General features: G+C 43.1%; 1 protein-coding gene across 2 annotated transcripts; it reads right to left on the reverse strand.

Moving 5' to 3' along the window:
- Nucleotides 1-4,483: 4,483 nt before the first annotated feature.
- On the reverse strand, nt 4,484-27,237 carry LOC112234075 (serine/threonine-protein kinase Sgk3). Of its 2 annotated transcripts, XM_024402062.2 has the most exons (18): nt 27,004-27,237; nt 22,707-22,938; nt 17,760-17,843; nt 17,090-17,162; nt 16,718-16,793; nt 16,314-16,389; nt 15,898-15,947; nt 15,649-15,706; nt 14,718-14,801; nt 14,472-14,603; nt 11,507-11,619; nt 10,777-10,813; nt 10,068-10,154; nt 8,673-8,768; nt 8,396-8,551; nt 8,073-8,162; nt 7,791-7,968; nt 4,484-4,607 (listed from the first exon to the last, which is right to left on the reverse strand). In XM_024402062.2, exons 2-17 carry the CDS (start codon nt 22,806-22,808, stop codon nt 7,801-7,803), a joined length of 1,482 nt encoding a protein of 493 aa, XP_024257830.1. In that variant the 5' UTR covers nt 22,809-22,938; nt 27,004-27,237; the 3' UTR covers nt 4,484-4,607; nt 7,791-7,800. The 2 variants fall into 2 exon arrangements, with proteins under 2 accessions (XP_024257830.1, XP_024257831.1); XM_024402063.2 differs by lacking the exons at nt 22,707-22,938; nt 27,004-27,237 and adding an exon at nt 18,314-18,526.
- Nucleotides 27,238-27,420: the final 183 nt, after the last annotated feature.

Below are 27,420 nucleotides of genomic sequence, written 5' to 3' on the forward strand. Positions count from 1 at the left end.
CTGGCTCATTGAAATATTTAAGGACTAAATACAATTTTACGCTACTTGTTACCCAGAATAAACCCTAATCTTAGCACTGAATCATACGTAATGGAAGTTTACCAAGCTGTGGCCCTGGTCCTACTCAGTGATGTAGCTGGCTGTGTAGGTGTCAACTAAAGTGTAGGATGCTCTGAGAGCTGCTCCTGGGTCAGTTCTCTCCTGTGGAGCGCTTCCAGGGAAACAATGAGTGCTGAGGCCCGTGGGTAGAGGGAGCAGTCCCCAGACCAACTATCAGGATCTCGTCGCTACACAGACTAACTAGGGTTTGTTCTTGTGTGAAGGTAGTGGTGATTTGAACTAAACTGCTAGAAATATGGCAACAAATGATCTGAGTTTGGCTGCTGACGTGGCTCTGGTCCTGGGTGTCTGATCATGTTTGAGGAGTTCTCACATGATCTCTGTATTCAATAACTTGCTCCTCAGACAGCAAGGGAGATCCTGGGAGTCAAACACAATTTAACTGGGCAAGTCGGTTAAGAACCAATTATTTGCTGCCATATGGGATTCCTAATCACGGCTGGATGTGATGAAGCCTGTATTCGAACCAGGGACTGTAGTGACGCCTCAGACCGCTGCACCACTTAGGAGCCCAAATGACTATTGGGACATTTGTGGCAGTTATCTTGATCTTGTTTGCCTGAAGATGTCACAATTCAAAAAGAAAAGCAGACTTTACTGTGAAGTCAATGAATAGTGGGAACGGGCTTTCAGCTCTGATGGGGTACATTTTCTGTTTTCACAATCTGACAACACTAGGGTCAGATTAAGACACTGTGGGGCAGGTGGCTCGGAAAACCTACCTCAGTCTAGGGATGAGAAATGCATTGTACTCTGAATTGTCCCATTAACAGTCCCTGCCCAACTGTTACACGAGAACACCTGCTACCACATTGGTACCCTTGGATATTCTCTGCTACAAGGCTAAGATCTGTCTGGATCACCTGTGTAGGCCAAGAGCTGTGGGAAGGAGAGCACAATGCCCCCCCCCCCCAGTTTAAACAGCACTACCAAAGAAATCCAAATGTGGTCTGTCACAGAGCATTTTGGGGGCATCTAATAGTGTGCATATGTATTTTCCCGACACTGGATCACCAGGCCGAAAGGCCTTAAGCCAGCTGGGCAGGGACTGGGTGCATGTCCCACACAATGATCAACATGGCTGGTAGCTAATACAAAGGGTGCTTCAGAAGAGAATAGTAGCCTTCCTGGACTAGAACTGGGCAGCACCCCCCTGTGTAAAAATACTTTGACCTACTACCTTAACATTGAAGTACTGTATTCACCAGTACTATGTTTCTTGTCCATCCTGAATTGGTGCTGAAGCCAAAGTAGAGGGGACCTGAAAGCATCTCGTCTATTCTCAGGCTGGGTTTGTTTGGGCGGCAGCCTGTGGGAGCAATTAACTGCTTCCTCTGGAAAGAGTAAATAGTCTTCCCTTCCTGTTTTTCCTACATAAAGCACACGCCTAAATACACAGTTGGCTCAGAGATTTGATATTCTGCAGTCCGGAATACATTGTCAGGAGAACTCAGCACTGGCAAAGACAATGTGTGATATGATAAAAGGCTTCAAATTGCTCACATGGAATGGCATTGTTGCAGAAAAACCACAGACAACACAATAGGGACACATTTATCAAGTGATGTAGTCCAATACATTTGAAATAATGTAAATTGAACATTCATGAACACCACAGTGAAAGCCAACAGTGACCAACTGCTGTTCCCAGCACTACACTGTCAGTCCTGGGGGTCTTGTTTGAGGGGGCTGTGGACTGCCAGGGTGCTGAAACTGGATGGGAAAGGACATCTGTTTGTCAGCATCCACTCTACACGTTGTGTATCACAGGTGGGGCCATAATGTTTCTTCATTGTTTTGACAAGACAACACATCAGCTAGAGTTGAATAAGACTGGCTCCCAGGCTACAAAGTAAGCAGGGCTCAGCACCTGACATCGTGTCCTTGCAGCATGGATGTTGGCCGTGCCTGCTCCGTGCTCACCCCATGGCCAGGCAGGCCCAGGCTGTACGTCATCAACCTAAAGGCCAAATCAAACAAAATGCGAACAAGCATTGCTATGTGTAGATGCAAGAAAAAAACATGCTTTCTAATTTGAAGCGCATGCCGCTTTGACGACGGTGATGCTCTGTGCACTTCTGTTTTCTGTCATTCACTACCGTGGATTCTGATTCCAGTGTGTACAGGCGTGTTCCGTTTACAAGGGAACCATAACACTCAGGGGGGTTGTCTTGCTGTCACCTGATTATTTGAGGAACATGCAAGGTACCTACACGTCTGCTAACAACACAGGAACGAGGCCCTCAGAACAAAGATCTCACTGTGTGCATCGTGCGACTCAACTAATGACAGTTTCTTACACTTATTAACATATATGTTGTGTAACGTGAGCTCGTTGTGTTGAATTCTTCCAGAAGACTATGTCAACAGAATATGCAAATACTGGCACTGAGAATCACTGCTCTCTCAGGGGTAATGGCTGGACAATGTTATTGGAGGGGACAGGAACACCTAATATCTCACCCAGGGGCACTACTGCATGGCTGGCTACTCAAACATGTTTATTTTCACCACTTCCCCCACTGGGGTTGGGCTCCAAAATGGTTTATTTTCACCACTTCCCCCACTGGGGATGGGCTCCAAAATGGTTTATTTTCACCACTTCCCCCACTGGGGTTGGGCTCCAAAATGGTTTATTTTCACCACTTCCCCCACTGGGGTTGGGCTCCAAAATGGTTTGTTTTCACCACTTCCCCCACTGGGGTTGGGCTCCAAAATGGTTTGTTTTCACCACAAAATGGTTTGTTTTCCCAAAATGGTTTATTTTCACCACTGGGGTTGGGCTCCAAAATGGTTTATTTTCACCACCCCCACTGGGGTTGGGCTCCAAAATGGTTTATTTTCACCACTTCCCCCCCTGGTTGGGCTCCAAAATGGGTTGGGCTCCAAAATGGTTTGTTTTCACCACTGGGGTTGGGCTCCAAAATGGTTTATTTTCAAAATGGTTTATTTTCACCACTGGGGTTGGGCTCCAAAATGGTTTGTTTTCACCACTGGGGTTGGGCTCCAAAATGGTTTGTTTTCATCCCCCACTGGGGTTGGGCTCCAAAATGGTTTATTTTCACCACTGGGGTTGGGCTCCAAAATGGTTTATTTTCACCACTTGGGCTCCAAAATGGTTTATTTTTTCCCCACTGGGGTTGGGCTCCAAAATGGTTTATTTTCACCACTTCCCCCACTGGGGTTGGGCTCCTTCCCCCACTGGGGTTGGGCTCCAAAATGGTTTATTTTCACCACTGGGGTTGGGCTCCAAAATGGTTTATTTTCACCACTTCCCCCACTGGGGTTGGGCTCCAAAATGGTTTATTTTCACCACTGGGGTTGGGCTCCAAAATGGTTTGTTTTCACTGGGGTTGGGCTCCAAAATGGGAAGCTCCAAAATGGAATATTCAAAATAAATGTCTCCAAAATAGTTTAACACTTCCCCACTTTCTCCAAAAGGAGATAATCAAAGTCACATCTATTGAAAACAAAATCATGACTTGCAATACAAATCAAATGTTATTTGTCACATGCACCGAATACAAAAAGGTATAGACTTTACAGTGAAATGCTTACTTACAAGACCTTAACCAATAATGGAGTTAAGAAAATATTTAATAAATAAACGAAAGTGTCAACAACAAAGTAGAACAATAAAGATGCTATATACATGGGGTACCGGTACCAAGTCAATGTGCAGAGGCACAGGTTAGTTTGTACATGTAGGTAAGGGTAAAGTGCCTGCATAGATAAACAGAGAGTAGCAGCAGTGTAAAAACAATGGGGGGGGTCAATGTCAACTTTGGGGCTTTCCTTTGACACCGCCTGGTATATAGGTCCTGGATGGCAGGAAGCTTGGCCCCAGTGATGTACTGGGCTGTACGTGCACATTACAAAATGTTTGGGCAAAATTACCATTATGATACATTTAGCAGAATGTGAACCTACCTCTGAGAAACAGGGTGGCAGACTGGTACCTGAGGGCCTGGGAGGATGGACTTTCAGGACATCCAGTGCTTTGACATGGATAAGCTCTACCAGATGCTTGTCGGTTTCAAAACCGTATTGTATTTAAACAACAGCTACATGTAAGCATGGCATGTGAGGCTACTTCATCAGATATCATTCAGGGACAGAGCCAATTAGTGGCGTCATTCTCACCTCCCAGCACATGGAACCACGGGGAAACTCAGAGATCCAGGGTGTCCTCAGGGAACGGAGGGAGGTGTGTAAACTTCAGGATCACATTCGCCTGACTTTGTGTGTATTTTCTCTACGAGGGAGAGACAACAAATCTCATGGGGAGTGACACAAAACGTCAATTCGGGTATGTTCCAAATTCAAGATTTGAATAGGGTAATGGGAGATGTTTTGGACTTACTGAGATAGTGCCGTAGCTTTGAGGGGTCACGGAGCACAGTCACCCAATCTAGGATCCAGTTCCATTAGGTCACAAGGGTTCACACTGATACAGAACAGACACACAGCCTCACTCTGCTAGGGATCTGAAGGGAATATGAATTTGGGTGATATTAGTTGACTTTATAATATATAGCTAAATCAAATTGGACAGATATAACCATCAGTTATTTATGTCATCTATGAAGGTCTGCTTCTCACGTCATCACATTCCCGTGGATACAGGGTTGCCTAGGTTACCTCCTCTGGACCACACTGACGGCTCATTGAAAGCTCTCGATGGCTAGCCTACCACTAAACTTACATTGAATGGTTTGCAGTCTTCAGCAAGTTGAAGAGCTCCACTAATGTCTAAAGACAAAACGGACTCTTTCAATAGGAGAACATTTGAAATGTTCTGTTACTGACAAACTAGCTAAGCCAGTTACCTACAGCTTTCAGCCACAGAGACCTCAGTAGCTAGCACGGGACCTGCACCTGACAGTCGCAGCCGCCGGCCACCTGAACATAACTGCGCGCGTCTGTAAAGTACAGACAAGACAACCAGCCAAGTCCCCCATCTCCATATACAGGGCATTCAGAAAGTATTCAGGCCCATTGACTTTTTCCACATTCTGTTACATTACAGCCTTATTCTAAAATGGATTAAAACTCTTTGAGTGAACATCGGGTTCTTGGTCACCTCCCTGACCAAGGCCCTTCTCCCCTGATTGCTCAGTTTGACTGGGCAGCCAGTTCTAGGAAGAGTCTTGGTTCCAAACTTCTTCCATTTAAGAATGATGGAGGCCACTGTGTTCTTGGGGACCTTCAATGCTGCAGACATGTTTTGGTACCCTTCCCCAGATCTGTGCCTCGATACAACCGTCTCAGAGCTCTATGGACAATTTCTTTAACCTCACGGCTTGGTTTCTACTGACAAGCACTGTCAACTGTGGCACCTTATAAAGACAGGTGTGTGCCTTTCCAAATCATGTCCAAACAATTCAATTTACCACAAGTGGACTCCAATGTAGAAACAGCTCAAGGATGATGAATGGAAACAGGATGCACCTAAGCTCAATTTTGAGTCATAGCAAAGGGTCAGAATACTTCTGTTTATTTATTTTTAATACATTTGCAAAAATGTCAACAAAACAAAATTTGTTTTTGCTTTGCTATTATGGGGTATTTTTTATTTAATCAATTTTATAATAAGGCTGTAATATAACAAAATGTGGAAAAAGTCAAGGCGTCCGAATACACTGTACATCCTAAAACACACTACATAGTTGTTTCATTCTTATTTTGTGTACAGGACTTCTCATCTAAAGCATTATATTGAACAATGAGGACTGTTGACCACACTCACTACCTAGAAATTGTGTGAAAACCCCAAATGATGGTGGTTGAGGATTTGAGTAATATTTTTAAAGCAAGATTAAGAGATGTAAGCTATAATACAGACAGGCAAGCAACCAACATAGCTAGAAAGCAATCAGATGGCTCAGCAGCTCAGCATCAGCTCAGCATCTGTTTGCAAGGTAAAGTCATGGATGGAGCAATCACAGAAAAGGTCTATGAACTTCATCAAAATATGAACTGAAATGACCTTTGTCAACACAAGACTCTATTCAGTGACCTCTCAAGTATTCCCCCATTGAGAAAAAAAATGAACTAAGATAAGCCATCTTTTAAAGAGAGAAGAGACAAAACACAATTCCTTTCAGCTGTTCTTCTGAGAGAATATAATATGTTCACTGTAATTTCATTAAGGCCACAGTCTGTTTTTAAAGTGGAACAGAAATGATTGAGGAAGTTTCATTCCTCACTTACACTTTTAAAGCTAGAATCCTTAGTTGCTCCATACTTATTTTGGGTTCTAACGGGTACAACAGGTGAACTAAGCTCATGAGGCATTCGTGAGTTATATTCTTCAATAATCAATTAAGAACACCTTCCTAATACTGTTTTGCACCACCTTTTCCCCTCAGAACAGCCTCAATTCATCAAGACATGGACACTACAAGGTGTCAAAAGTGTTCCACAGGGATGCTGGCCCACATTGACTCCAACACTTCCCACAGTCGTGTAAAGTTGTCTGGATGTCCTTTGGGTGGTGGACCATTCTTGATACACACGGAAAACAGTTGAGCGTGAAAAACCCAGTAGCGTTGTAGTTATTGACACTACTCAAACCGGTCCGCCTGGCACCTACTACCGTACCCCGTTCAAAAGGCACTTAAATATTTTATCTTGCCAATTCACCCTCTGAATGGCACACAATCCATGTCTCAATTGTCTCGAGGCCCAAAAATCATTTTTTAACCTGTCTCCTCCCCTTCCTCTACACTGATTTAAGTGGATTTTAACAAGTGACCTCAATAAGAGATCATAGCTTTCAACTTGATTCACCTGGTCAGTTTGTAATGGAAAGAGCAGATGTTCCTAATGCTTTGTCCACTCAATGTATATACCCATTGATTATTGAAGAATATAACTCACGAATGCCTCATGAGCTTAGTTCACCTGTTGTACCCGTTAGAACACAAAATAAGTGTGTAAACAATGTAAATGTAAAAAACACTGTATAGCCTCAAAACTATACATTTGATATCATGGATGGTCAGTCCTTGTATCCATAGCTGTCTATGAATTTGCAAGCGGTTACATTTCTCCAGCACCATCCCGCAGCTTTGTAGAGAGAAGTGGAGAGCACAATGCCTTGGTATTGTTTTAATGAAGGATTCTAGTTCTAAACTTGGATTTTATTTTGGGGATTAGTTTTACCCATCCCATCCTGAAAAGACACTGAATGTTTATCTTTTCTTCAAACCAAAAGGACCAACATTGACACCACTTTTTTGTGGATCAACATAACCCAACAAACAATACTTGTCAAGAAAGATGGCCTACATTTCTTAAAAATATATTGTTATATAAATATAATTAGGTAAAAATAAAGATTTCTTGACACACTGCAGCCCAAACCATATTCATAAGTGCTGTCTGATCACAACTTCTGCTCGCTTTACAGGTTCATCCACAGTAGGAATTCCCTTTTATTCAAAAGAATCTGGACAGGTTAAGGCACTGTTCTTCAGTCCTGATCCTGGAGACCAGCAGGGTGGGCAGGCCTTCCTTCCAGCCCAGCGCTAACACACATGATTAAACTAAATCGACAAGCTCTACTGGGTTGGAACAAAAGCCTGCATACCCTGTGGATCAACAGGACCATGATGGAAGAACACGGAGTTAAGGCAATTTCACAGAACTCTGGGGCAGGGACTCACAGCGAGTCTTTCATAGAAAGGAGTCATCTGAGGGTGGTGCATAGGAGAAACCTAGGAAGGCATCGTCAGCCTCCATCACGATGGCGTTGACTATGGAATCTTCAGTATAGCACACAGAGTTCGTAACAGTCTCGCCTGTGAATTCTGGATCAAAGTTTGTGATGTCATGAGGAGAATTCTGCAAAATAGGGGGAAAGAAACAACATTCAGTTCATTCATGCCTGTGGTCTGGTGTCTTACATCTGTGTGATCAGAATCAGATATAATCCTGAGAACATTTACCACATTGGGAGTGAATGGAGGTGGAACCTTCCTCTGTTCCAGGTCATCCCAGTTGATCTCTGAGAAGAAGTAGTGCGCTTTGATCTCATTCTGAAAAAAATATAGAATATAATTCATGTTTAGGTTCTAGAATGACCGAGGCAAATGTTATTTACTTCATACTGATAAGTGGTGTAATGCAATCCATCTGCCCAGGAGAAATGAACACTGCAGCTATTGAGCAACTCCTTGTCATGACAATATTTCTCCACCAGAGGGAGTCAGATGCCATCAGCTATGGCAATACACTAGTCACAGTTGTGAGACTGACGCTGACCACTCACAAAATCATCTCTGGAGCCCAGTCTGTGTGTGCCGTCCTTCTCCAGTAGAGCCTGCAGGAGGGACCAGGCCGTGTTTGACGCTCCGGGACGCATCCTCAGGGGCTTGTGAAGGATGTTGTCATACATCTCATGGGTGTCTCTGCTGTAGAACGGAGGCTGTGGAACAGAGGGGAGACAGCTGTATTAGCGTAAGGGCAGCGTGTGATCAGGCAGCATGTCAAGGGTGCACAGACAGTAAATGTTGTTCCGGTTTTCATTGTCTACAACAGTAACTCACCAGGCCAAAGAGCATTTCATAGAGCACTGATCCCAGACACCACCAGTCCACTGTGTTGTCATACGGTTGTTTCCTCAGGACCTCTGGAGCTAGGTACTGGGGAGAGGACAGAGTTACACACATTAGCATTAACTGGCCTATTTAGTCTCAATCTAGAACAGTGGTCTAGACTAGGGTTGCAAAGGAAGGGCCCTTATCACATGTAAGATATATAAAATAATCAAATAAGAATATATTCAAATAAAACAGAATGATCTGAAATATAAACCATCAACTTAGTGAATACCAGTGTTTAATAACATTTTGAAAACGTTTTGCCACACAGATGGCCCATTATCCTCAGTCAGTACTAAATAATCTATCGTCATTGTGGAATTTTGGACAGAGTAGACCACTTACAAATTTCCTCACTTTCTCAATAAGGCCGGTCAGGAACGAGTAAAACAATCAAATCACAAGCATTCTCTACTTAACAAACTGAAAATGACACTGCCATTCATGAGAGATGTGTCTAGATGAGTCAGCTGGAAAAGGATTTCAATCTATAGTAACTCAGGTAATATATACTTTATTTTTTGTACTTTTTACCCCCCCAATTGGTAGTTACAGTCTTGTCCCATCGCTGCTACTCGGGAGAGGTGAAGGTCAAGAGCCAAAACACAACCTTGCACAGCTTCTTGACACACTGCTCGCTTAACCCGGAAGTCAGTTTTCACAACTGCGACCAGTTTTCGACCAAAACATTTACAACAGACATGTTAAATAGGTGCACAAAAAAGGATTTCACCAGAGTTCCTGAAGGAAATATCCTTCATATTTATTCATGTATTTAACATGTCGGTTGTAAATGTTTTGGTGTAAAATTGGTGGCAGTTGTGAAAAAAGTCAATAGTTTAAAGATTTGCAGAGTGAATAGAAAATAATGCATTCATTGATTAGATGCTTTTCCTTTATTAATTAGGCTGTTTTCTCTGGAACCATATAGTTTATCTACAAGAAACTCATGGACACCGATATAGAAAATGAATACAGTATAAATACATTATTTAAAAAAAAGTTATTCAAGTATATATTACCCGAGTTACTATAGATTGCCATAGAGTCAGGTAACTTTGGTAAATTACTGGTAGCTTTGCAACCCTATTCTAGAGATGAAAAGGTTCTTATTACATACACTGCCCTGGAAAACATTACTCAAGCCCATTCTATACGTACGGCACTTAAAATGGAGAAAGGCATGTCAAGTTATTAACCACTTTCATGCCTCCCTCTTCATTTTCATTATGTACAATTTCCTCTGTTAATAATTAGTGACTTGACACTAAATTGTGATGTGAACCACACGGCAGTAAAAAGAACACGTGGCATTAGACAGTACTAAACGCTTAATGTTACCTCGGGTGTCCCACAAAATGTGCTTGTCGTCTCGGCTTGGGAAATGCCTTCCTTGCACAACCCGAAGTCAGTCAAAACTATATGTCCCTTTAAAGAAGGGGAGACGGGGAACATTTTAAACACGGTTCGCCACACAGATGGCCCATTATCCTCAGTCAGTACTAAATAATCGATTGTCATTGTGGAATTTTGGACAGAGTAGCCCACTTACAAATTTCCTCACTTTCTCAATAAGGCCGGTCAGGAACGAGTAAAACACAATCAAATCACAAGCATTCTCTACTTAAACTGAAAGTGAAATTGCCGTTCGTGACAGATGTCAGCTGGTGAAGGATTAGGCTTCACCACAGATGCTTGTTTTCACCACAGATGCTTGGATTGGTTTGTTTGGTACATTCAAATTCACATCTCATAATTTGTTCCACTGACTTGTAGTAAACACTTAGTAAGGGCTTTACTAAAGTACAACTTTTAACGGAGGTTAAATTGAATTGCAGAATTATTTGGGGTAATGTAAAAATACAAGGTAGACTACAGCCATGGGAGGATGCTTCCAGTTTCAAGACACATTTGTATGTGAACAGCTGTTTGTAAACAAACAGCCTGCATAAGTTTTGCTAGTGCAGGTTGTAATGAACACAGCCCTAAGCTACTACACATAGAACGGACTACTTACGCACTGCAAACAGAGTTAGGATGTCACACTTACTTCAGAGTCGAGAAGGATATTTTCTGGCTTCAAATCCCTGTGAAAAAAATACATCTCATGAACATTCATTATCCAAAGTCACTGTTATTGGATAATAGAATTGTGCTTAATGGATTACAATGGCTATTGTCTTACTACTTCTGGGAAAGTGGCCAATTGAACAGCAAGAGGGTATCAAAACAATCAAATAATGAAAAGAGGGGTTATTTAATCTTAGTGATTTGCATCCAGACATGATCCAGTTGATTACAATGTACATGATTAACAGAACCAGCATTACACTAAACTGAAACCACAGGCAGAGTGGATGGCTTGAGGTACTTGTTAAGGGAAAATTGCCCTCACATGTCAATTAATGTATGATTATACACGTGCAACCGTGACGTTTGACTTAATGAAAATTACTACAGTGGACGGCTTTAAATAGGAACACTTCAAAATGTTCACAAAGATCCAGGAATTTCCCATAAGATGCCATTAGAAATGGGACTTTTCCCAATAATTGAAAAGGGTGTGTTGCATGCACTGCTCATTCAGGATAGTTATTGTGGAAAACTGTGTTTTACAGGCATAGGAAAATTCTCTACTACAGACCTCCAGCAGCCAGCTGGTGTACCAGAGCAATGACAACTGGGCCTTTGTAACACAAACTGGATTTGAACCTGGGTCTGTTAGCCTGTTGAGTGAAAGCCCACAAACATTGTTACATACACACAAACAACCCACGTACCTGTAAACTATATTAAGAGAATGCAGATAGCCCAGTGCGCTTGCCATTTCTGCGATGTAGAACTTGGCTCTGGGTTCCGGAAAAGTCTGTTCTTTTTGAAGATGGAAGAAGAGCTGGAATCATAGAGGACAGTGAGACAGTTCCAAAGGACATGGTGAACTAACAGGAGCATGACGTGAGACAGTTCCAAAGGACATGGTGAACTAACAGGAGCATGACGTGAGACAGTTCCAAAGGACATGGTGAACTAACAGGAGCATGACGTGAGACAGTTCCAAAGGACATGGTGAACTAACAGGAGCATGACGTGAGACAGTTCCAAAGGACATGGTGAACTAACAGGAGCATGACGTGAGACAGTTCACCATGTCCTTTGGAACTAACAGGAGCATGACGTGAGACAGTTCCAAAGGACATGGTAAACTAATAGGAGCATGACGTGAGACAGTTCCAAAGGACATGGTGAACTAACAGGAGCATGACGTGAGACAGTTCCAAAGGACATGGTGAACTAACAGGAGCATGACGTGAGACAGTTCCAAAGGACATGGTGAACTAATAGGAGCATGACGTGAGACAGTTCCAAAGGACATGGTGAACTAACAGGAGCATGACGTGAGACAGTTCACCATGTCCTTTGGAACTAACAGGAGCATGACGTGAGACAGTTCCAAAGGACATGGTAAACTAATAGGAGCATGACGTGAGACAGTTCCAAAGGACATGGTGAACTAACAGGAGCATGACGTGAGACAGTTCCAAAGGACATGGTGAACTAATAGGAGCATGACGTGATACAGTTCCCACCACTCATTTTGGCGCCTTAGTAAATATGAGAAAAACGGGCTGTGAAAAAAATGTCTTTGCTGTGGTTAGAGCGTTGGGCCAGTAACCGAAATGTTGCTGGATCGAATCCCCGGGCTGACAAGGTAAAAATCTGTCAATCTGCCCCTGAACAAGGCAGTTAACCCACTGATCCCGGTAGGCCGTCATTGGAAATAAAAATGTGTTCTTAACTGACTTGCCTAGTTAAATAAAAGGTTAATTACAAATTCAATTATCCTCTTGGTCTTTCATTCAAAAATCAAACCTTAACATGATTGAAAAAAATACATGAAAACAATATTTTCCTCCCAAACGTGTGCCACAATTATTGGCACCCCTAGAAATGACCACCTACATAACCTCAAGTAGTTTGGGAGGGTTGCCATAAAAAAGCCTTTGCTGTCAAACAACAAACTCAAGCCTACAGTTTGCCAAACATTACTGGAACTTTCAATGGGACCGGGTTCTATGTTCAGATGAGACCAAAATAGAGCTTTTTGGAAACAAACATGGTGTAGACAGAAAGATAGCCATGCAGAAAAGCACCTCATCGTCACTGTGAAGTATGGTGGTGGAACTTTGATGTCGTGGCGCTGTTTTTCTTCCAAAGGCCCTGGACAACTTGTTAGGATACATGGTATCATGTACTCCATCAAGTACCAGCAAATATTAAATCAAAACCTGCCTCTGCTAGGAAGATTAAACTGGGCCGTGGTTGTATCTTCCAGCAGGACAATGATCCAAAGCACACCTCAAAATCAATACAAAAACTGTTCACAGTCCACAGAATCAAGGTATTACCATAGCCATCCCAGTCCGGACCTAAACCCCACAGAAAACGTGGACCTCGGAATCTGAAGAGATTCTGTATGGAGGAAAGATCCCTTGCCATGTGTTCTCCAACCTTATTACAGGAGAAGACACAGAGCTGTTATCTTGGCACAAAGTATTGAATGAACAGGTGCCAATAATTGTGACACACCTTTGACAAAAATATTTATAAGAATTTATTTTTTTCTTTTAATTATTTTACTTTAATTAAAGGTTAGATTTAAAAAAAAAAAAAATGAAAGACCAAGAGGATAGACAAATATATTTTTTAACAGTACATTTTGCTAATATTTACCAATGGGTGGCAATATTAGTGGAGGGCACTGTATTTCCACAATATTTAGCCCAGGTTGCTAACAATTGTAGCCGAGTCATGACACACAGCCATGGGTCAAAGTTCCTGCCCCGTCTGCAAATTCCACATCACTATTACAATTGTCTCAAGCCGCACGTTGAGGGGATTAACTGAGTGCCTGAATACTTGCATCAACATGACATGAGCTACGAGATTAGCCTCAGCTCCCTGGAAAAACACCATGTGTAGTTTCACTGCACTGCCAGTTCCCAGATTCTGTGATTTAGGAGGAGATATCTAGCATAGTTCCCCCCAGCTAAAGCACATACTGATGACAACGGTAATCAGAGACGTTAGCTAAGGCACATAGCCTTCAGATCTGGAATATCCATAGGCCTCTGTAGCTTTTTGTAAAGATATCTGTAGTATTTCAATACAGTCAAAATATTTTTACAGACTTGCCATTATACCAATGTTAGAGAAACATTACAAACCTTCCATATTGTCTGAACCACTCTTGGTTTTGGCTCTTTTTGACAGTCCCAGAATGGTATGTGTAAAAATGCAAATAAATATTTTTACAAGAGTTCAATTGGCCAACACTGCACTAGTGGTCAGGAGGCATTTATTCAAATGTGGAAATTCAGCTCTCACCAACTGCACAGTTCCTTTTTTTAAAAAGGAGGCGTTGAGCTTTGAAATGTATGAGTTTATCAACACCTACTACATAGCTAAAACAAGTATAGCTTAAAACGAGTATAGCTTAAACCAGTGCTTCTCAAATGGTGGTTTGGGAGTGGATCGCAACAGATTATGTTTGGATAGTGTATGAACTGTCTATAAACGTTCAATGTAAATTCTATTTAATCTGGGTCTATGGAACCAGCCCCAACGTTTATAAAGGGTCCTTGCCCTCAGGTCAGGGCTCATATCCCAGGGCTTTTTAGCAGGTTTCCTGTGTTTTCACCTCAGTGACTCAGTGTGTCTATTATGAATAACAGTGAAACTACTCACTTCTCCCCCGTTGACAAAATCCAAGACGAAGTACAACTTGTCAGTCGTCTGGAAGGAATAATGCAAGCCAACCAGGAAAGGGTGTTTCATGTTCTTCAGTAGCACATTGCGCTCCGCCATGATGTGTTTTTGCTGTTGGAAACAGGAAACATTTTACTATTGGGGTGAACGTACAAATAACATACCCAACATCGAGAAACAGAATAAGAAACATGTCCAATTCAATAATACTCTGGAATAAATTACCTCTCTCCTGTTGAGGATGACCCTTTTCTGCAGGACCTTGATTGCGTAATACTTTCCGTCCAGTTTCCGCTTAGCAAGGAGAACCTTCACGCGGGCGAGAAGAGACAGCATGGTGGACTCGCTGTTAAACTCACCCAGTTACCATAGCAGGGACAATACGGTACAAACAATGAGGCAGTGGAAATCCAGAACTGTAAGACTATCACTTCTCAAATAGAAAGGCAATCTAATAATAGACAAAGTAAATATTTTCGTTACTACACTGGAAAGACAAAACTAAATACCTGATCCTTTCAATATTCATTGTTTTTTTTAACCTTTATTTAACCAGGCAAGTCAGTTAAGAACAAATTCTTATTTTCAATGACGGCCTAGGCACAGTGGGTTAACTGCCTGTTCAGGGGCAGAACGGGGGGGTTTGAACTTGCAACCTTCCGGTTACTAGTCCAACGCTCTAACCACTAGGCTACGCTGCCACTGTGTTGCTGTGATTCTCTTTTGAGTGACCTACTTCAAGACCCAAGACCAGAGGTGTCAAACTCATTCCACGAAGGGCCTAGTGTCTGCAGGTTTTTGGTTTTTCCTTTCAATTAAGACCTAGACAACCAGGTGAGGAGAGTTCCTTACTAATTAGTAACCTTAATTCATTAAACAAGTCCAAGGGAGGAGCGAAAACCCGCAGATACTAGGCCCTCTGGAATGAGTTTGACAAGAATGACCAAGACATTATAACGGCTATAATATTAGAGTTGCAAAACTTTCAATAAAATCCCTGGTTTTCCTGAAATCCTGTTTGGAGAATTCCAGAATCAGGAGGAAATAAGCAGGAATACCAGAATCATTCAACCAGGATATCTGGAAAAGCAGGGTATTTATTGAAAGTTTTTTTTGCAACCCTGCGTATTGCACTGTATTATACATAATCACATACCTTTCCAAAGCTCCCTTTTCCAATGACTTTGAGAAAGTCAAAGTCTGTGGGCTTTGCACTGAAATGTGGAAAACAAAAAAAGGTTGGCAAACAAAAGTATCTAGAAATATATTTTTAGAACAAATGAATGGCTATGACAAGGCCTGCAAAGGTTACTTGGAGGAAAAAGACATCCAGAAAGCACACACATTTTCACAGGTAAAACAGAAATATCTGCAGGCCTCAATTTAATGTGAGACTATAACCTACTGTGGATTTCCAGACGGTCCCAGGTTAATATTTCTGGAGGTAGAGCCGTTCTGTAAAACAGAGATGGAACAGATTATCTGTTAAAAACACAGGTTTAACGCAGGTTAAAAAGTGAGGCCATAGGATCTAAACCTTTATTCTGCCAGAAGTCTCAAGGGGTTTGAACTACACATACTGTACCGAATGACAATGCTGATAATGCAATATACGAATCTGCTGCATTATTACAGTTGTATAATGGAATCAATGATCCCACATTGAAAATACAATATCCAACACAGAATACTTCAAGTATTCATTCGTGCTGTATCAGAGCAGAGATGTTGGTCAACATTTCTTCATTTGAAAGACATGACCGCTCAATCTTTGAAAGAGTCATATCTCCTGTCATATCATACTGTCCTGTCATCACCTACCTTGTCATCTTCGTCTTCTGATGGGTCTGAGAAGTTTTGAGATTTGTCCATCTGCAGGAATGCTCTGACATCAGGCCTGTCAGATCGTTGGCGAGAGAGAGGTCACATGTTAGGGGTCTGACAGACACACACAAAGCCACAGCTGTTAGAAAAGCGCTGCTTTCAGACTCCATGTTAAACATCACTGGGTTAGGAGATACTGCCATAAAACAGGGTTAGATCCTCCCTTTGTCACAGACCTAGGATCAGCCGATCATCCCCAGATCCTAACCATACCCATTAGGGAAGAAAACGCTAACCTGACCTTGGATACAGATTGATTTGTCAAACCATCTGAGTACAGTGCAATAAATCGGGTCGTTTTTTAAATTAATTTACCGTAAAGTCAGTTGTAGAATACTTACTGGTTTCTGAGCTGAGGATGTGAGACCAGTCTCTGAATGAACTCATGTAAACCTGTTCTTCTTTGCTTGATAAACTCTAAAAGAAATGGAAAATGTTATAAATAGTATATTTAATATTGACCCTGTATTCACAAATGAAAGACAAGTTCTAGACACAAAATCACTTAGTTGTTCTGGTTTAGTTTCATATTATCCATAATCCAGTTTGTCATGTGTACATGATCTAATTTGTTAAACATTTAAAATAAAAAAATACTGGGCTCAAGTACAGAGGAGAACAGAGGGGCATGTATTCATTTCTGATCTACTAAAAACATTGAGTGCAGTTACAGGTACTTTTACCAGACAGTGTCAGATTAATCAATATGTCACCTGGGTCAAAGTTGTCCCCAAATATTCTCTTGGGTGGGATTTTCAAGTTCAAAGATGGAAACTGTTTCCTCAACTGCACAAAAAAAAAAAAGACAGAAATCAGATTATATCAAAGATGAGGATAGGTATGTCATGGGGACCAAAATTACTCTCCATCTCTACCCCAACCATGAGAGTTGAATTACCTGATTTTCGAAATGTCAACTATACACAAATCCACAGTAATAGTGTCTAAATACGGTGAGTAATATAACGTGTGAAATGTCATTAACACGTATTACAACATCAACTCCGCAGGTTTCACCTCGAGTCAAAAAAATTATAAAAATAAAGAGCTAACACTTTACATTTAAAAAAAAAAGCTAAGACCTTCAATGTTAAAACATCTGATAAGGCAAGGGATTCTGTTTTGATAAGAGATTCTGTTTTGACAAGGGATTCTGTTTTGATAAGGGATTCTGTTTTGATAAGGGATTCTGTTTTGATAAAAACCGAACTTGGCCCAGTTTAGTCAGCTGTGGTCTGATGAAATGGTTTAGTAAGAAAGGAAGCCTGCAGTCTTATTACAACACGTATTTGTTACACAGGGACACTTCCATGTAGCAGAAAAGCTATAAAATATATATTTGTCCTCCGAAGATGGATTAAAAAAAAAAGTAATTCCACTTACTGTGTTGTAGAGCTTGTCAAACTCTGCGTATCGCCTGAAGACAAACCACTCATGTCTTCCTACATTGACCATCACTTTGTAAACCTGGACAAATGTGGGGGGGAAAACACATTTTAGTATAAATCTAGACAAAAAGACATGATGCCCTACTTTCTATTGACACTGTAATAATGCAGTCTGCTATACAGCCTGTTGAACAGCTGTTGCCATAACAACACTATAAAAGCATCCCCATACTAGGTTTGTCTTGCTCCTAGCAGAACTCGGCTAGGCGAAGCAAAAGTTTGTACCTCGCATACTCCCTTTAAAAAGACCTTTGGTTGAAAAACAGAGAAGAAAAAAAGCAGTAATATTACTGTTTGTCCCTCTTCAAACACCGAAGCAACATAACCAGTGTACAGTTCCTCAAAATAGTCTGAATTAATCTAAGATAAATCAAGATATCTTTAAATCATTGACGTTTTTGCAGAAGAGGTCTTAGTCGCACAATTTTACATCTAACTAAGATGTTTGGTGCAGTATTTGTCAAGTTAAAATGTGTATAGTCGACTCACGTTGAATGACAACAAACTTCGTTAAAGAATCCCATCCATAGTGTCCACTCCTACTATGAGTAGTACCGTTGACCGACGAAGGGGCATAGACTTTGGCTATCGAACTTCAACTTGTCTCAACACCACCACAAACAAAAATATCACAGCATTTTGTCAGAATACAGTGAGGGGAAAAAAAGTATTTGATCCCCTGCTGATTTTGTACGTTTGCCCACTGACAAAGAAATGGTCAGTCTATAATTTTAATGATAGGTTTATTTGAACAGTGAGAGACAGAATAACAAAAAAATCCAGAAAAACACATGTCAAAAATTTTATAAATTGATTTGCATTTTAATGAGGGAAATAAGTATTTGACTGAGATTAGTAGCACACTTTTAAAGGGAGTGCTCCTAATCTCAGCTTGTTAACTGTATAAAAGACACCTGTCCACAGAAGCAATCAATCAATCAGATTCCAAACTCTCCACCATGGCCAAGACCAAAGAGCTCTCCAAGGATGTCAGGGACAAGATTGTAGACCTACACAAGGCTGGAATGGGCTACAAGACCATCGCCAAGCAGCTTGGTGAGAAGCTGACAACAGTTGGTACGATTATTCGCAAATGGAAGAAACACAAAAGAACTGTCAATCTCCCTCTGCCTGGGGCGCCATGCAAGATCTCACCTCATGGAGTTGCAATGATCATGAGAACAGTGAGGAATCAGCCCAGAACTACAGGGGAGGATCTTGTCAATGATCTCAAGGCAGCTGGGACCATAGTCACCAAGAAAACAATTGGTAACACACTACGCCGTGAAGGACTGAAATCCTGCAGCGCCCGCAAGGTCACCCTTCTCAAGAAAGCACATATACATGCCCGTCTGAAGTTTGCCAATGAACATCTGAATGATTCCGAGGACAACTGGGTGAAAGTGTTGTGGTCAGATGAGACCAAAATGGAGCTCTTTGGCATCAACTCAACTCGCCGTGTTTGGAGGAGGAATGCTGCCTATGACCCCAAGAACACCATCCCCACCATCAAACATAGAGGTGGAAACATTATCGTTTGGGGTGTTTTTCAGCTAAGGGGACAGGACAACTTCACCGCGTCAAAGGGACGTCAAAGGGACGGTGACCTCAAATCTTGGGTGAGAACCTCCTTCCCTCAGCCAGGGCATTGAAAATGGGTCGTGGATGGGTATTCCAGCATGACAATGACCCAAAACACACGGCCAAGGCAACAAAGGAGTGTCTCAAGAAGAAGCACATTAAGGTCCTGGAGTGGCCTAGCCAGGCTCCAGACCTTAATCCCATAGAAAATATGTGGAGGGAGTTGAAGGTTCGAGTTGCCAAATGTCAGCCTCGAAACCTTAATGACTTGGAGAAGATCTGCAAAGAGGAGTGGGACAACATCCCTCCCGAGATGTGTGAAAACTACAAGAAACGTCTGACCTCTGATTGCCAACAAGGGTTTTGCCACCAAGTACTAAGTCATGTTTTGCAGAGGGGTCAAATATTTCCCTCATTAAAATGCAAATAAATGTATAAAATTTTCAACATGCGTTTTTCTGGATTTTGTTGTTATTCTGTTCAAATAAACCTACCCTTAAAATTATAGTGATAATTTATTTGTCAGTGGGCAAATGTACAAAATCAGCAGGGGATCAAATACTTTTTCTATACAGAAATAACAAAACAAATGCAGAAAAATTGCCATGTAACCAGGTCAGAAATTCTAACCTAAGGTTCACAAATCTCCCACGTAGGGAAATTAAGCCTGCGAGAAGAACCCTGTGGCTTCAGGATATTCGGTGTTTATTTATTTTACCTTTATTTAACTAGGCAAGTCAGTTAAGAACAAATTCTTATTTTCAATGACGGCCTAGGAACAGTGGGTTAACTGCCTGTTCAGGGCAGAATGACAGATATGTACCTTGTCAGCTCCGGGGTTTGAACTTGCAACCTTCCAGTTACTAGTCCAACGCTCTAACCACTTGGCTATCCTGCCTCCCCGGTGGGAGAGTGGAAAATTGTGAGGATACAGTGTTCAAGTAGGCAACACATAGCTATGTTTTCCACAGACATTTAACTTGTTTAGTGTAGTCACTGGTGCTGAGGTAATTATGTACATGCAGGTAGAGTTATTAAAGTAAATGATAACAGCGGGGGTGGGGTGGGGGGTGGGGGTGCAAATAGTCTGGGTAGCCATTTGATTAGCTGTTCATGAGTCTTCTGGCTTGGGGGTAGAAGCTGTTTAGAAGCCTCGTTGACCAAGACTTGGCGCACCAGTACTGCTTGCTGTGCGAAAGCTGAGAGAACAGCCTATGAGTAGGGTGGCTGGAGTCTGACGATTTTTAGGGCCTTCCTCTGACACCGCCTGGTATAGAGGTCCTGGATGGCAGGAAGCTTGGCCCCGGTGATGTACTGGGCCATACGCACTACCCTCTGCAGTGCCTTGCGGTCGAAGACCGAGCAGATGCCATACCTGTTAGGATGCTCTCGATGGTGCAGCTGTAGAACCTTTTGAGGATCTGAGGACCCATGCCAAATCTTTTCAGTCTCCTGAGGGGGAATATGTTTTGCTGTGCCCTCAACACAATGGTCTTGGTGTGCTTGGACCATGTTAGTTTGTTGGTGATGTGGACGCCAAGGAACTTGAAGCTCTCAACCTGCTCCACTACAGCCCCGTTGATAAGAATGGGGGCGTGCTCTGTCCTCCTTTTCCTGTATTCCAATCATCTCCTTGGTCTTGATCACATTGAGGGAGAGGTTGTTATCCTGGCACCACACAGTCAGGTCTCTTGACCTCCTCCCTCTAGGCTGTCTCATCGTTGTCAGTGATGAGGCCTACCACTGTTGTGTCATCAGCAAACTTGATGGTGTTGGGGTTGTGCAGTTATGAGTGAACAGGGAGTACAGGAAGGGACTGAGCACGCACCCCTGAGGGGCCCGTGTTGAGGATTAGCGTAGCTGATGTGTTAATACCTACCCTTACCACCTGGGGGCGGCACGTCAGGAAGTCCAGGATCCAGTTGCAGAGGGAGGTGTTTAGTCCCAGGGTCCTTAGCTTAGTGATGAGCGCTGAGCTGTAGTCAATGAATAGCATTCTCACATAGTTGTTCCTTTTGTCCAGGTGGGAAAAGGCAGTGTGGAGTGCAATAGATATTGCATCATCTGTGGATCTGTATCCAAATTAGAGTGGGTCTAGTGTTTCTGGGATAATGGTGTTGATGTGATCCATGACCAGCCTTTCAAAGCAATTCATGGCTACAGACGTGAGTGCTACAGGTCGGTAGTCATTTAGGCAGGTTACCTTAGTGTTCTTGGGCACAGGGACTATGGTGGTCTGCTTGAAACATGTTGGTATTACAGACTCAATCAGGGACATGTTGAAAATGTCAGTGAAGACACTTGTCATGTTGGTCAGCGCATGCTCGGAGTACACATCCTGGTAATCCGGCTATCCCAGCGGCCTTGTGAATATTGACCTGTTTAAAGGTCTTACTGACATCGGCTGCGGAGGGCGTGATCACACAGTCATCTGGAACAGCTGATGTTCTCATGCATGTTTCAGTGTTAATTGCCTCGAAGCGAGCATAGAAGTAATTTCGCTTGTCTGGTAGGCTCGTGTCACTGGGCAGCTCTCGACTATGCTTCCCTTTGTAGTCTGTAATAGTTTACAAGCCCTGCCACATCCAACAAGCTTCGTAGCCGGTGTAGTACGATTCGATCTTAGTCCTGTATTGACGCTTTTCTTGCTTGATAGTTCGTCGGAGGGCATATTGGGATTTCTTATAAGCTTCCGGGTTAGAGTCCCGCTCCTAGAAAGCGGCAGATCTACCCTGTAGCTCAGTGCGAATGTTGCCTGTAATCCATGGCTTCTGGTTGGGGTATGTACGTACAGTCACTGTGGGGACGAGGTCCTCGATGCACTTATTGATAAAGCCAGTGACTGATGTGGTGTACTCCTCAATGCCATCTGAAAAATCCCAGAACATATTCCAGTCTGTGCTAGCAAAACAGTCCTGTAGTTTAGCATCTGCTTCATCTGAGGGGCTTGACCTCTGACCTGAGCTGTGATCTGGCCAGCTTAATGTTCCAGTTGGTAGCTTGCTAGCACTCACATGACTGCTAGCGCCATCTTGAAAAGGGGCATTTGGTAGGTCCCTCTGTTACATTTTTCTAAGTAATGAGAAAGCTCGGGAGGAGGCAATGTTGAAAAGTAATCTTTAGGCATTTTGTACTTTTCTTAAATTAAGTTTTGTAATTGACTAAAATAATGAGACAAAAAAAATGTGTTTGAAAAATTCAAGTTTTTGCTGTGAAACCAAGGGTTATTTTCCCCCCAAGGCGGGCGGGCCGCAACATTTTATCTAATTCCAACTGGGAGTGTACTAAACTCACTACTTACAGTGTAGCGCTTCTTCTTGTCCCTCTGCTCGTTGTAGCAGGGAATGCTGACATTGGGGCAGCAGGGAATGCTGACATTGGGGCAGCTGGACTGCTCCTCCATCCTGAGCTGGAGCGGTCAGAGTTCAGAGGTTTAAGGGTCTACAGGTCAAGCCCCTCAGCACTCCTACACAGCGTCCGGTCCTGGACAGAGCTCACATTGATGACTGGACCATCCCCATCCTGGTTCACTGCTGTGTACAAGAGATGAGAGTGATTAGACTATAGATAGAAATTTACTCTAGAGAAGGGATACTGCTCTAAATTCCATATAAGAGAATGAGCATACCTGCTCTATCATGTTACATTTCTACCTTACAACCCTCTTAACGTTTCAACCACCTGAATAAACCCCAAGCTTAGCCCCCACACATTGATCCTGTGTGGAGCTGATTGCAGAGCACTGTCAAATGGATCCTCAGCAGTTATGGAGGGAGCTGGTGGTTCTAGCTGCTAGCGTGGCAGAGAAGAAACCACACTGGGGTCAGTGAGCAGCAACATCAACAGCAGGCTCATCTCATCCTGGGCAGACAGACATTAGGCTACCCTGCCAGGCCTCCCCCTGTTACACTCCCCTTCAGTTTCTCACTTGCTACTTGGCCTATACAGCCACTATGACCTGTTCAAATTCTTTCCCTCACTATTATCCACCACCTCACTTCATCTCATCTCCACATTTTCACCTCTCCTCTTCCCCACATGCCTACAATCCCTTCCTACCTCACCCTCTCTCCCCCAATAGGCAGACCCAGAGCTGCATGACCTCCTTCTCCCCTCTTATTACCTCTCGCCCCACACCTCCCCCTCCCACCCACCCTCTCCCTCCACACCTCCCCCTCTCCCTCCCTCCCACCCACTCCCCACACAACCTCTCGCCCCACTCCCCCTACACATACATACACACCCTCCCTCCCTCCCACCAACCTCCCTCTCACCACACATCCACCCTCCCTAGCTCGCCACCCCACTCACACCCACCCTCTTCCCTACTCCCCCTCTCACCCAATCCCCCACACTCTCCCACCACCACCCTCCCGCCCCCACTCACACCCTCTTGCCCCACTCCCCCTCCCCACACACCCTCTCGCCCCACTCCTCCCTCTCACCACACACACACACACACTCACCCACCTACCACCCTGCTCTCGCCCCACACACACCCTCCCTTCCCACACCCACCCCACTCCCACGTCGCCAAATTCACCCACCCACACATATAAACCCTCCATCCCTCATGCCCCCCCAAAAACACCCCCCACCCATACATACAAACACTCCATCCCGCTCGCCCCCAAAAAAACACCCCACCCCAAAAAAACTACCCCCCACCCTTCCCACACCCACCCTCCCTTCCCACACATACACACATCCTCCCTCTCGCACCACACACCCCCACCCACTCTCCATCGCACCTAACCCACCCTCTCACCACACACACTGTCTCTCTCGCTGCCCACACACACACGCTGGGTCTGTGACATTCTCCCTGGCTCCTGTCAGAGTGTGGAGGACTGGAGGTATTTATAGATAAACTTCAAAGGGTCAGCGGAAGGTGCACAGGCTAGTAAGAGACCTTTAGGAAGCTGCCCAGTGGGACCACCAAGACAGGAAGAGGGGCATTATAGAGACCACTCTCTACAAAGGTCATAGTAGCCTATATGGAAGTCATCTTGAAGACCTTATTCGTGTTCAGATTTGTTAACGTTTACATGCTGATTGCGTCATGTCTGTTATCTTGTTAGAAACAAAGCTCTTTGTTTGGTGGCGCGACGCTGTGACTGTGCCTTTGTTTCCGAGTGAGGTCAGCTAGCATGTTAAGTCATTTCTTTCAGGCCCTGGCATTGTGTGCTCGGTGTAGGCTATAACACGCTGGTAGAGTTAGTTTAACTGTGCTGTACTGAATGTCCCGACTCGAGAGATCTAATTCAACTCACGTAGTAGTAACGACATCAAGGGAGAAAGCCTGTTAAAATGCACAAGTGCAGGGATCGTCAGTTGCAAACTCAATTCAAATTCACATCTATGCAAGCCTGGCAAAATGACTGCGGGTCACCAGGCAGAATCCGCTTTTTAACATAACAGAAATACTTTTGTTCAAAAGAGAAATAAACTACCCGCAGTCTAATCTATAGCATACTCCTTCATTTGGAATGCAGAATATTCTTGATTAATATTCTTGATGAATCCGCAACCTCAAACCCATATTACAGTGATACACATGATCACATAGGGGGAAAAAAAATCAGACTTCAGCCCAAGTTTGTGTTCAGGGGATTTAGGTCACTAAATAAATACATCAAAAAGAAAATGAATCCTCACATTCTACAACAAAAACACATTCACTGATTGCCAGATGTTGTGCACTTTGTTACAACACTGGGCTTGAATTAACTTGTGCTGACAAGCTCAAATGTATTGCTATCAGAAATAACCCTCCTCTTCCAGGTTTGTTCAGACACACACATCCTTGCGTTCTGGACATCCTCTGAGGATGTTGAACAATCTGAACGGCATCATTTGTAGGAGTCTCAGCAGCACACCGTATCTTGTCAGCGGTTAGACCGAGAGGTCAGGAAACTCTTGATAAACAGAAGTGAAAGAGCAACCAGGCGTGGCATGAACCCAGTCAGTAAGCTGTGTAGACATTGGGGGACATAGCCTACCTAACCAGGGGTGTCCTCTTCTCTGCTGGTATGAAAGGATGGCCATGGCACAATAGTATGTTTTACAGACAGACCTACGGGTTGTTTAATTGGTGAGAGATCTAGGCTATTTGTTATGCAACAGTATGGATTATTTCTAAAGCGCCGACTACCGTTAGCCTGTGGGCTAGAAATTAGCAACGAGACACTAATCTACAATAGACAAACATCCTCTCCCAGGGAGGAATTGATAATGAAAGGTTTCTCTCAAAAAAGGGAGGTGTGAGACTAGCCTAGCGTGAGCCTAACCAGTCTGATTAACCAGGCTGTAATATACAATTCATCGGTATATACAGCCTAAAACAAATGCCTGCAAAATCGTGTAAATGTTCCCTACAAGCCAGAATGGGGAAAACAATGACATTTAAACTGGTATTGTATTTCCTGTTTGCCTGGTCTGTCTGAAAATAACAAACCATAACAGTAAACTACAACATTATATTGAATGGGGGGGGGCTCAAGTAGGAAGCACACCCTAAAATGACTGCTGTGTGGTAGATCCGCCAGTCCCAATACACCAACGTCAGTTATAGATTTTCAGAGATATTCATCATTCAACTTTTTGGCCTATTTGCAGATTTAAAATGCTGCAGTGTTCAAATAGTTTTACTCATCAAGTTCTGGTCTGTTAGTGCTCAGTGGTGCCGTTTACAGCCATAATTCCCAATCCTGAGAAGTAGAGCTTTATGAGACATAATGTGAGTTTGTCTCTGTGTATTATGGTTGTTGGTTCATCTGCCGGCTGTGACCAGCCAGACAGTGTTGTGTTTGTTAATGGGTGAGGACTGAGGCGTCTGGACTGGACTGCTGGTTAGGCAAAACTCGGATTAATCAGGCTGTAATACACAAGTCATCGGTATATACAGCCTGAAACGAATGCCTGCAAAATCGTGTTAACGTTCCTTAGAGGCCAGAATGTTGAATACAATGACATTTAGACTTACTAGTTGTTACATTTGAGCCTACATACAGTCATAACAAGAGTGAAGTCTCAATCTCAACAGGGAACACTGCATTGACAAGTGGAAAAGTAACGTTACACACAGATGTTTTCACGTTGAAGACATCTGGGTGTTCCATGAACAGACAGACTGGAAAGAATAGGGGTATAATTATTAGTCCAAACAGTTGCAGAGTTTGTTCGGTCCCTCTCCGTTTACTTTCGTTTAAAAAACTTTTTGCAACAGAATCGGCGTAATTTTTTATTGAACCTTTAAATTAACTAGGAAAGTCCGTTAAGATCACGTGTGTGTAATGAATACACCCAGGACTTTAACAAAGTGTTTGTTAGTTGAAAAACGTTAGGTAAAGAGACAGCGCTGGGCTCGGTTTCTTAAAAGCATCTCAAGAACTTAGCCTTACGATGCTTTTGGGAAACCAGGTCCTGTAAGTTGCTGTTACTGAACATATATTTCTAACTGAATAAAGTTACGTAATGACACCATTTAACAGCTTTAGGGCTGTAGATGGCACAACGATATTGAGGCAATGATATTCGGTGAGTTGCATAGACATCTTGTACGACAACATTTCAGAAAAGTATACGTGTAAACATACCTCCAACTAACTCCAATGACGTGTCGCGCTGAAGGCAAATGAATGTGTCGGTAAAAAACGAGGACAAAATCCGGTGAGTTTGACTCAACTATGGGAAACGTACTCAACGGTAAAGCGTGTACTTTCTACCATCCACTCCGAGCTTCAGTGGAGGGGTAGCTCGAAACAGGAAACATCTAGAGGTTTGTGCTCAAATTCAAATGAAATTAGTCACGGGACCACACTTCAAGAGGATGAAAACATTTAGGTGGAAACATTAGCAAACAGTACCCCCCCTAGCGGTGGAACGTGGGCAAGGCCACAACCTAAACCACGTTGTTCCATGTGAAATGAGTGTGTGGGTGACACTAGATCAACAGCCTACTGCATGTATGTAGAGCGTCATCTTTAATGGCTATCAAAGGTCTGTCTGCCTGT

Source organism: Oncorhynchus tshawytscha, linkage group LG16, assembly GCF_018296145.1.
Source record: "Oncorhynchus tshawytscha isolate Ot180627B linkage group LG16, Otsh_v2.0, whole genome shotgun sequence".
Classification (NCBI taxonomy): Eukaryota; Metazoa; Chordata; class Actinopteri; order Salmoniformes; family Salmonidae; genus Oncorhynchus; species Oncorhynchus tshawytscha.

Excerpts from the sequence above, each read along its gene's own strand:
- LOC112234075 (XM_024402062.2), bottom strand. The coding sequence starts at position 22,808 with ATGGAGGAGCAGTCCAGCTGCCCCAATGTCAGCATTCCCTGCTGCCCC. Across the intron at positions 15,707-15,897 it reads GGACCGTCTGGAAATCCACA|TGCAAAGCCCACAGACTTTG; the intron begins GTAGGTTATAGT and ends TCCACATTTCAG. Across the intron at positions 8,163-8,395 it reads TGGGCTCCAGAGATGATTTT|AATGAGATCAAAGCGCACTA; the intron begins GTGAGTGGTCAG and ends TATTTTTTTCAG.